Here is a 12345-nt window from a genome sequence, read left to right as displayed (position 1 = left end):
ATTAAAATTCAAACTATAATAAAATTTTTATTGTATTCAGGAGAAACTGTTACATCTGTGTGGGTTAGTAACTGCTACATGACACAGGCTGACAGCAAGACTGATGATGGTGAAGTGTTGGGAACAAGCACACAGGACCCCAGTGGAAATAAGTCACTTTGCCTGACTTTTCTGGGGGTTGTTATCCTAGGTAATTTACACACATGTTAATAGATAATGAATTGTACTTTAGTGTACCTGTACCTACATAAAGTTACTAACCCAGTCAACAACAAGCTTTCCCAGGCGGAGAGCAGCTGATGCATGGTGATCTCACCAGTGACCCAGACGGCATCAAGATGGTAACACGTCCCGGGGAAGAAAACAATGCAAAATCATCGTTGATGCTCAAGGCAAGGGTAGAGCGAGATATATAGTCACTCCACCAACGCCAAAGCTGAAGTCCACGAGACACTTGCATCATCTTGTGTTGGATTTATAGGGCCACTGACAGCCTGTACCGTACTATTGTTGTGGTGGTTGTTAAGGGCCACCACGGCACGAGTCCTACTGAGTCCTGCTTCACGCGGTCTGATAAGAGAGAGAGACCTAGTGTGTCTACGAGCCCTCCTAGGGCGGGGAAGGTGCCAGAGCCAGAGCTTGCTACCACCTGCAGCTTACGAGACTGCCATTCCCACTCCCCTGGGGCGGGGAAAATGGCAGACCAGAGACCTAGCTTCTCCCTACGAGCCCCGTGAGGGCGGGAATGGTGCTCTGCCTGGCGACAATTGGTCCCAGAAGACCTAGTGTGTCCTCTGTTGTTCTTTAGATAGTACAAGGTGCCTTCCACTCAGTTTCTTTTGCAAGAAATAATTTATACATAAACAGCATGGTAGTGTTGTACATTCTCCTTCAAGCAAAACACCAGGATTTACTGCCTTCAATAGCATCAGATAACGGCCCCTGCAGAAGGTTAACATTCAGCTACCCAGGCCAGTAAGTAGGTCTATTTAGGTATACACAAATACAGTTACATAGATTATCATACATAGCAGCATATGTGTAGAGAACCTAGGATAGCCCGAAAAAGTCAGAGTGACTTATTTCCACTGGGGTCCTTTCCAGCATGAAATATACATAAGTATTATTAACATTAATGTTATGCAATACCGACGCTTAAATAAATAAGACACATGTGCAACGCTATGGTATATGAATTTTGAAACATATCTGATACATAAATTATTAAAATAATGGAGAATGTTAAAGAAGAGTGAGGTGTTGAGTTCGTCAGCCTTGATAGACACCTCTTTATTCTACTGATGAAACCTGGTGAGTAGGCGAAACGTTTCTGAGATAAAGAAACCAAAGTGATACACATTTACCCCATTTTATAATAATAATAATCTTTATTTCTACAAGTACATGTACAAGGTATACAGGCCTAGCTGACATCTACACTACAGAAAGCTGTTTGTTATGCAGAGCGTTTCGGGCAAATTGTGTCAGTTTTGTCCCCAGGATGCGACCCACACCAGTCAACTAACACCCAGGTAATCATTTTACTGATGGGTGAACACTGGACAGCAGGTGTGTTAAGGAAACACGCACTAATGTTTCCAACCAAATCGGCGATCGACCCCCGGTATATACAGTAGCAGCATAAGAGCAGAGCAAGGAAGACGTGCCTCTCCCTGCTCTAACATGAGAGAGTTACTACTGGTCGCCACTTGTCATAACACTAAACTATCTTTTTCCATCTGGCAGATGTGACATCTTTAGTTTACTCAAACTTTTGCTGCGGCTTTCACACCCATACACACTCCTGGTGTTTACTGGTACTAATCAGTTTTTATAGACACTGTACGCAATTATAACTTCTGATATGGATGATGGAAGCCAGATGTTTCATAATTCAACCATAAGAAGCACAAAACAACGACATACTTGATACAGAGCGCCATTAGTAGATTGTAGTTTAGTACAGTAAAGTAAGTATTGTTGTCTCCACTCATCTGCTGCCTGACCTGACACTCCACACTCACCTGCTGCCTGACCTGACACTCCACACTCACCTGCTGCCTGACCTGACACTCCACACTCACCTGCTGCCTGACCTGACACTCCACACTCATCTGCTGCCTGACCTGACACTCCACACTCATCTGCTGCCTGACCTGACACTCCACACTCACCTGCTGCCTGACCTGACACTCCACACTCACCTGCTGCCTGACCTGACACTCCACACTCACCTGCTGCCTGACCTGACACTCCACACTCACCTGCTGCCTGACCTGACACTCCACACTCACCTGCTGCCTGACCTGACACTCCACACTCACCTGCTGCCTGACCTGACACTCCACACTCACCTGCTGCCTGACCTGACACTCCACACTCACCTGCTGCCTGACCTGACACTCAACACTCACCTGCTGCCTGACCTGACACTCCACACTCACCTGCTGCCTGACCTGACACTCCACACTCACCTGCTGCCTGACCTGACACTCCACACTCACCTGCTGCCTGACCTGACACTCAACACTCACCTGCTGCCTGACCTGACACTCCACATTCACCTGCTGCCTGACCTGACACTCCACACTCACCTGCTGCCTGACCTGACACTCCACACTCACCTGCTGCCTGACCTGACACTCCACATTCACCTGCTGCCTGATCTGACACTTCACACTCACCTGCTGCCTGACCTGACACTCCACATTCACCTGCTGCCTGACCTGACACTCCACATTCACCTGCTGCCTGAGCTGACACTCCACACTCATCTGCTGCCTGACCTGACACTCCACACTCACCTGCTGCCTGACCTGACACTCCACACTCACCTGCTGCCTGACCTGACACTCAAAACTCACCTGCTGCCTGACCTGACACTCCACACTCACCTGCTGCCTGACTTGACACTCCACACTCACCTGCTGCCTGACCTGACACTCCACACTCACCTGCTGCCTGACCTGACACTCCACACTCACCTGCTGCCTGACCTGACACTCCACACTCACCTGCTGCCTGATCTGACACTCCACACTCACCTGCTGCCTAACCTGACACTCCACACTCACCTGCTGCCTGATCTGACACTCTACACTTACCTGCTGCCTGACCTGACACTCTACACTTACCTGCTGCCTGACCTGACACTCCACACTCACCTGCTGCCTGACCTGACATTCCACATTCACCTGCTACCTGACCTGACGCTCCACACTCACCTGCTGCCTGACCTGACACTCCACACTCACCTGCAGCCTGACCTGACACTCCACACTCACCTGCTGCCTGACCTGACACTTCACACTCACCTTCTGCCTGACCTGACACTCTACACTTACCTGCTGCCTGACCTGACACTCCACACTCACCTGCTGCCTGACTTGACACTTCACACTCACCTTCTGCCTGACCTGACACTCTACACTTACCTGCTGCCTGACCTGACACTCTACACTTACCTAATCCCTGACCTGACACTCCACACTCACCTGCTGCCTGACCTGACACTTCACACTCACCTGCTGCCTGACCTGACACTCTACACTTACCTGCTGCCTGACCTGACACTCCACACTTACCTGCTGCCTGACCTGACACTCTACACTTACCTGCTGCCTGACCTGACACTTCACACTCACCTGCTGCCTGACCTGACACTCTACACTTACCTGCTGCCTGACCTGACACTCCACACTCACCTGCTGCCTGACCTGACGCTCCACATTCACCTGCTGGCTGACCTGACACTCCACACTCACCTGCTGCCTGACCTGGCACTCCACACTCACCTGCTGCCTGACCTGACACTCCACACTCACCTGCTCCCTGACCTGACACTTCACACTCATCTGCTGCCTGACCTGACACTCCACATTCACCTGCTGCCTGACCTGACACTTCACACTCACCTGCTGCCTGACCTGACACTCTACACTTACCTGCTGCCTGACCTGACACTCCACACTCACCTGCTGCCTGACCTGACACTCCATATTCACCTGCTGCCTGACCTGACACTCCACACTCACCTGCTGCCTGACCTGACATTTCACACTCACCTGCTGCCTGACCTGACACTCCACACTCACCTGCTGCCTGACCTGACACTCCACACTCACCTGCTGCCTGACCTGACACTCCACACTCACCTGCTGCCTGACCTGACACTCCACACTCACCTGCTGCCTGACCTGACGCTCTACACTTACCTGCTGCCTGACCTGACACTCCACACTCACCTGCTGCCTGACCTGACACTCCACATTCACCTGCTGCCTGACCTGACACTCCACACTCACCTGCTGCCTGACCTGACACTTCACACTCACCTGCTGCCTGACCTGACACTCCACACTCACCTGCTGCCTGACCTGACACTCCACACTCACCTGCTGCCTGACCTGACACTTCACACTCACCTGCTGCCTGACCTGACACTCCACACTCACCTGCTGCCTGACCTGACACTCCACACTCACCTGCTGCCTGACCTGACACTCTACACTTACCTGCTGCCTGACCTGACACTCCACATTCACCTGCTGCCTGACCTGACACTTCACACTCACCTGCTGCCTGACCTGACACTCCACACTCACATGCTGCCTGACCTGACACTTCACACTCACCTGCTGCCTGACCTGACACTCCACACTCACCTGCTGCCTGACCTGACACTCCCCACTTACCTGCATTTGTAATCTGACATTCATAATGCCAGTGTCTTCACGTAAGGAACTCACTCTTCCTATATAAGCCTGTTCCCATCTCACATTTTAGTGTCTGCTGAAGAGGACTCTAGGTGGGGGTCAAAATGTACAGACCAACTTTCTGTGTTTCTGTCTATATGTGTGTGTTAATAATAATAATGATAATAATAATAATAATAATAATAATGGTGATAGAAAAATAGTTAATGGTTATGTGGAAACATAGAATGTAGCCTCAGACTTTGTTTGTTATGAAGTCTGAAAAGAGGCTTTGTGACTTAAGGGAGAGTTTTCAGAGCTCTCTCTCTCTCCAGTAGTTCTAAGAAATAGGTACTTACTTTGTGTCTTAATGAAGGGCTCATAAAGCTCCCTTGTCAGTAGGGGCTCCGGAAGGTCCCTGAAGAATTCCTTCAGTAAGGTTGCCACGTCATGTGGACAGTGGTCCTCGTTGAGCCACACCTCCCGGCCACTGTCGAACTCCTCTCGCAGCTACACATACACACACACAAAAAAGATAAATAAACAGCATTAGATCACAGAAGAAGAAAGGCAGAAGAGGCGAGGAACCAGGTTATGAGTTTTGAGACATAGAGAAGGAAGACAAAGTTCCACGTGACTAGAGGGATCGAGCTGCCTGTTCCTAGTGGAAGTAATTCACATTGTTTGATTTAGGTGGGTTATCCTAGGCAAAATCTCCATATACTTTGATAACTATATTAGTGCTATTATCAACGGTGTGCCCTTACGAGGAGTGTAAAATAATGTGTATTATGAAACCATACCACGGGCGGGGATAGAACCCGCGATCAGAGAGTCTCAAAACTCCAGACCCTCGCGTTAGCCACTGGACCAGTGGCTAACGCGACGGTCTGGAGTTTTGAGATTCGGATCGCGGGTACTATCCCCGCCCGTGGTATGGTTTGTTTGCAGTCGTGTCATTACGATTTCGTGAGTCAATGTGTAAAATGCATTGATTGCTTAAATAAAAACTTAATAACTTGTATGACTGTGAACAATAAAAAAGATCCACCTGTTTTAAAAATTTATGAAGAAAATTTATGATGAACTCTCCCACCTTACACACTTGTAAGATGAAAAGAGGAACACCACCTACCTGCACTTCAGATTTCTTGTAAAGTGAAGAGAACACCACCTGCCTTACACACTTCTTGTAGGGTAAAGAGAGGAACACCTGCTTGTCTGGCCCGCTTCTTGAACAATGACAAGAGGACCTATCTGTTACATTAACCACTTACTGGAGGAGGACCCTACGTAACCGCCTGCCTGATCCACCCTGCTGGAGTCTGACTGGAGGGCCCAACCTGCCTGACTTGTATCCTGGAGTACAAGAACAGCCCTATTTGCCTGGATTACATCTTAAAGGGTAAGAGGGGCCCCACCTGCCTGACCCTCTTCTTGGAAGAGGATACTCTGAAGATGCCAAGGGTATGCATGCCATTGGTTTCGAGGTGTTTGAAGCACATGTTGACCAGGCCGGGGATCTGTGGGTTGGGCTCCACCATTAGAAGGTCTGGAGTGGGTGGTCCTGGAGGAAGCAGGTCCCCGCCCACAAGGCTCGGTCGCTTCCTCTCCAGGTTAAGTGATTCCAGAGACCCTGTCGTTGACTGCAAAAAAAAAAAAAAAAAAAAAAAAAAAAAAGAGGCATTATAAACGTTTCGCCTACACAGTAAACTTCTTCATTCAAGTACACAGGAGGCAGCAGAAGCAGTAGAGGTGTAAAGACAATGTAATTAGTTTATCATCCTTGAAGACGTAATTTTGAGGTGGTCAATCCCTCAGCCTGGAGATGACTTTTGCTCCATACTCTGGAACAATGTGAAGCTGAAGCAACTATATGGAGGCTTATGTACTGTCAAAAGTGAGGCGCAGAGAATCTTGACGACAGGAGAGGCAGAACCCACTAGTAGAAGTAAGAACGTAATCACTGAGAGGGCAGGTCCCTCCCAAATCCATCCTTTCTCACTTGTAACTAGTGATCAAGCAATAAAGTTATCGAAAATATTCTCTCTACCAAGATATCGTTGTGTTGCAGTGTCTGACAGAGTGAACATGGTAATGGCATACAATAGTGACAAGCTGATAACTAAGACATGTGCAACAATTAGGACATGCACCTTTGACCATCCCAAAAATGCCACACCCACATGACAACAGGAGAGTGCAACTTCCCCTCCTGTAACTTATTTCACCCAGAAATGTGTCACTCATCAATCCATGAAAGAAAATGCCACAACGCATACTGCCAGGCACATCACCTAAAGGGGACTAAAAGATACAGACCAGCCAGACTATGGGAAGCAAAAGAGGGGATCCACAACTTCTCCACGGACAGAGGTTTTTTAGGGCTAGGAGGGAAAAAGACTGGCAAGAAATGACACCAACTGAAAACACTTCTGGAGCAGAGGCACGGATATTGGCGTCTACTCCAGAACAACAGATATTAGGGCCAACAAATAAAACCCCCCTAAATTCCACCAATATAACGGCATTTAACTTTGCAAACATACAGGGTCTAAAGCCACCAGAAAACAATAAAATTCCTTACATCAAGGGACTGCTTACAGAGTCAAATGCAATGTTTGCAGCATTCACAGAGACGAACATAAAGGATCATTATGACAACGATATTTGGATCCCGGGTTGTAACCTATTCCGATGCGACAGACTAAACAGGCAACCGGGGGGGGGGGGGTTGGCCTGTATGTCACAGAGTAGTTCATTTGCACAGAACTACTAAACACCTCAAATGATGTTGTTGAAGTTTTGGCAGTAAAGATTGAAAACCAAAACCTTGTCATTGTGGTAGTATACAAGCCTCCAGATGCAACTTCCCAGCAATTCCAGGAGCAGCTTGTGAAAATTAACAACTGTCTGGAAGATCTGCCAACTCCTGCCCCAAACATCTTACTACTAAGAGATTTCAACTTGAGACACCTAAAATGGAGGAGTATAGCAAACATTGTTTTAGCAGAGATCACCCCAGGAGGCAGCTCAGATGAAAATTCACACACACACGAGCTATTAAATCTCTGCACCAAATTCACCTTAAACCACCAAATAGTAGAACCTACAAGACTAGAAAAAACGCTGGACCTCATCTTCACTAACAACAACGATCTGATATGTAATATAACTGTATCAAAGACAATTCACTTAGTTCACTAGATAATAGATGTACAGACATGTATGCACAGGGCTCCTGACCAACAAAATGTGAGCAGTCATGAAGGTCTCTTCACGAAATTCAATTTCAATAACAAAAACATACAATGGGATCAAGTAAACCATGACCTAAATGAAACAAGCTGGGAAGATATCCTAAACAACACAGATTCGAACATTTGCTTTGAAAAAAATGAATTCTGTGGTTCTTGAGATCTGCTCAAGACACATTAAATTAAGAAAAAGAAAATGTAAACTAGAAAGAGAGAGACGCTCCCTATACAGACGAAGGCGAAAAGTCACAGAGTTGCTGAGTGGGGCCAATATATCTGAAATATGAAGGGAGGCACTAGTCAATGAAATTGCAAATAACGAACTTATACCGAAGGAATCTTACAGGAGACAAGAATCACAGGAACAACTAAAAGCCATAAAGGAAACTGAAAAAAAATAACTTCGTCTCTTATGCTAAATCTATGGGAAAAACAACATCCACTACTGGACCCCAGCTTACACGGGATGGGACATACAGAGATGGCAGCCAAGAAATGAGTGAGATACTAAAGTCCCAATATGACTCAGAGTTCGGCGAGCCGCTGCCAAGACTAAGGGTCGACAATCAAAATGAATTCTTTATGAATGAAACCCAAAATTTGGTCATCTCAAAATTCTCGGATATTATCCTAACTCCACAAGACTTTGAAGAGGCAATAAATGGCATGCCCATGCGCTCTGCCCCAGGCCCAGACTCATGGAACTCCGTGTTCATCAAGCATTGCAAGAAGCTCCTATCACGTGCCTTCAACATTTTATGGAGAGGAAGCATGAACACAGGAGTCATCCCACACACACTAAAAACAACAAACATAGCCCAGCTCCACAACGGTGGCAGTAAAGCAATTACAAAGAACTACAGACCGATAGCACTAACATCCCATATCATAAAAATCTTTGAGAGGGTTCTAAGAAGTAAGATCGCCAACCACCTAGATATCCATCAGTTACACAACCCAGCGCAACACGGGTTTAGAGCAGGTCGCTCCTGCCTGTCCCAGCTACTGGACCACTATGACAAGGTCCTGGATGCTGTTGAGGATAAACAAAATATAGATGCACCTGGAGGTTACCTGGGATCAACGCCCACGCGGCCCGGTCCATGACCAGGCCTCCCGATGGATCAAGGCCTGATCAACTAGGCTGTTACTGATGGCTGCACGCAGTCCAACGTACGAGCCACAGCCCGGCTGATCCGGCACTGACTTTAGGTATCTTTCCAGCTCTCTCTTGAAGGCAGCCAGGGGTTTATTGGTAATTCCCCTAATGCTTGATGGGAGGCTGTTGAACAGTCTTGGGCCCCGGACACTTATGGTGTTTTCCCTTAGTGTACCAATGGCGCCCCTACTGTGTAGTATACACAGACTTTGCAAAAGCTTCCGACAAGTGTGACCATGATGTAATAGCACACAAAATGCGTGATAAAGGAATAACAGGAAAAGTTGGTAGATGGATCTATAACTTCCTGACAAATAGAACACAAAGAGTAGTAGTAAACAGAGTAAAGTCTGAGGCAGCTACGGTGAAAAGCTCTGTTCCACAAGGCACAGTGCTCGCTCCCATTCTATTCCTTATCCTCATTTCTGACATAGACAGAGATGTAAGCCACAGCTCCATGTCTTCCTTTGCGGATGACACCCGGATCACCATGGCAGTGACCTCCATCAAAGACACCGCGGGACTCCAAGCGGACATCAACCAAATCTTTGAATGAGCCACTCAAAACAATATGAAGTTCAACGAGGAGAAATTTCGACTGCTCAGATATGGGAAACTTGAGGAAATTAAAAATATATCAGGGTATACGACAAATTCTAGCCATACAATAGAGTGGAATAATGAGAACCTTCAAAACTAGGGATGCCAAGCCCTTGATGATTCTCTTCAAATCGCTTGTGCTCTCTAGGCTGTCTTTGTAACTTATGAGCTCATTACCTTTGTACCTAGTTCAGCTATCAAAACTTTGGGGGCCCAGTCCCTGGAACTATTATGTACCTCTGTAATCTGTAAATACCTTTGTAACTTGTCATGATTGTGACCATATCTACCTGGAGTTCATTACCTTTGTAACTTGCTCTACTATCAAAACTTTGGGGCCCAGTCCCTGGACCCATTATGTACCTTTGTAATCTTTTGACTTCTGCCCACAGGATGGGTATGGGGTGCATAATAAACATATTAAACTAACTAACTAAACTCTCTAGGCTGGAATACTGCTGTACACTAACGGCCCCCTTCAAGGCTGCCGACATTGCAGACCTGGAGAGTGTACAAAGAACTTTCACGGCACACATAAGTACGATAAGGCACCTAAATTACTGGGAAAAGTTGAAGGTCCTTGATCTTTATCCTGGAACGCAGGCGAGAGAGATACACGATAATATAGACTTGGAAGGTCCTGGAGGGATTGGTACCAAACCTGCACACGAATATCACTCCTTATGAAAGCAAAAGACTCGGCAGGGAATGCAACATTCTCCCGATGTAAATCAGGGGCTCCACGAGTACACTGAGAGACAACACAATAAGTGTCCGGGGCCCAAGACTGTTCAACTGCCTCTAGCATACATAAGGGGGATTAGCAATAGACCCCTGGCTGTCTTTAAGAAGGCACTGGACAGGCATCTAAAGTCAGTACCTAACCAACCGGGCTGTGGTTCGTACGACAGCTTGCGTGCGGCCAGCAATAACAGCCTGGTTGATCAGACTCTGATCCACCATTAGGCCTGGTCTCAGACCGAGCCGCGGGGGCGTTGACCCCGATACCCTCTCCAGGTAAACTCCAGGTAATGCCAGTATAATGAATCACTTTTCGACAAAGTCCAGCTCCACTAGAAGGGAACCTGTCAACCTCCTGTGGTTACTGAACCACTCTGGGATATTCCAGGGTATCCTTATCATCCTATTTAAAGACTTCTCCCAGTTCAGTTTAGTTTAATGTGGCGTAAAAAAAAAAACAGGAATAAAGAGGTCACAATGGATCTTTGTCAGAGCTCACCAGGCATAATTACACCACGAAAAAAAATATATCACAGTCAATTCATATAATAGAATTTCTTCACATAATAGTTAATGAACACATTACAGTATGGAGTTACAATCTCAAAAGCATTTAAGTGTCTTATTACCACTAAAAAATTAGTCATTATTGGGTTTGAATCTCTTCAAAAACAATTTATTCAACCGGTCGGTCGACCCACAATATGTAGACAGTCTCAAGGAAATCTGAATTAAGTGGAGCCACCAGAGGTCTTGAAAGCCTGAAGGAAGTGGGTAACTACCTTTTTCTGAAAAGGCTCAAAGAAGGTTGAAAAAAGAGGAACTAACTTGTTCTTAGGTGGCTGAAATATGTCTGAAGTGCAACTACTTGTTCTGAAGAGGCTGAAAGAAGTTTGAAGGAAGTGGAACTTTCTTGGTTATGGAACTTACCTGCTTGGTTCCTTCCAGGAGGGAGGAGAAGGAAGCGTGAGATCCAGCCTGTGAGGACTTGCGGCTGAGGGGCGGCTCTCCCTCCTCCGCCGCAGCCATGGCCGCTGAGGTGGCGGCTGCGGCCACGGCTGCGGCTGCGGCTCTCTCTGCAGCCTCCCTGCTGCGGCTTCTCTCGTTCTCCAGGCACTTGGTCAGCGAGAGACCGAACACCAGACCACTCTCCACACCATCTGCGGAGGAGACCAAACATGGAGACACACACACACACACACACACACACACACACACACACACACACACACACACACACACACACACACACACACACACACACACACACGAGGTATGATAGAGCTCATGGGGCAGGGAGAGAGAGGACCTAGTAGCAATCAGCGAAGAGGCGGGGCCAGGAGCTGTGACTCGACCCCTGCAACCACAAATAGGTGAGCAAATAGGTGAGTACACACACACACAGGAGGAGAGTGGTGGAGCACATGGAACGGAACAAGATTATAAACAACAACCAGCACAGATTCATGGAGGGCAAATCCTGTGTCACAAACCTTCTGGAGTTTTATGACAAAGTTACAGAAGTAAGACACGAGAGAGAGAGATGGGTTGATTGCATTTTCCTGGACTGCAGGAAGGCCTTCGACACAGTTCCTCACAGTAGATTAGTGCAGAAGCTGGAGGATCAGGCGCGTATAACAGGAAGGGCACTGCAATGGATCAGAGAATACCTGACAGGGAGGCAACAACGAGTCATGGTACGTGTCGAGGTATCACAGTGGGCACCTGTGACAAGCGGGGTTCCACAGGGGTCAGTCCTAGGACCAGTGCTATTTTTGATATATGTGAATGACATGATGGAAGAGATAGACTCTGAAGTGTCCCTGTTCGCAGATGATGTGAAGCTAATGAGAAGGATTAAATCAGAGGAGGATCACGCAGGACTACAAAGAGA

General features: G+C 47.2%; 1 protein-coding gene across 1 annotated transcript in view; it reads right to left on the bottom strand.

Annotated features, from left to right (window-relative positions):
• Window positions 1–12345, bottom strand: part of RhoGAP102A (Rho GTPase activating protein at 102A) — a gene marked incomplete at its 5' end in the record, with an annotated part of 146625 nt that overhangs the window by 70825 nt on the left and 63455 nt on the right. The window contains 3 exon segments of the mRNA XM_053776684.2: window positions 5054–5204; window positions 6116–6340; window positions 11382–11611. Coding sequence (XP_053632659.2) covers window positions 5054–5204; window positions 6116–6340; window positions 11382–11611 — 606 coding nt within the window.

The sequence above is a fragment of the Cherax quadricarinatus genome, chromosome 13 (assembly GCF_038502225.1).
Source record: "Cherax quadricarinatus isolate ZL_2023a chromosome 13, ASM3850222v1, whole genome shotgun sequence".
NCBI classification, from domain to species: domain Eukaryota; kingdom Metazoa; phylum Arthropoda; class Malacostraca; order Decapoda; family Parastacidae; genus Cherax; species Cherax quadricarinatus.
The sequence above is the reverse complement of the archived record's forward strand: the minus strand, read 5'-3'. Positions and strand labels throughout refer to the sequence as shown.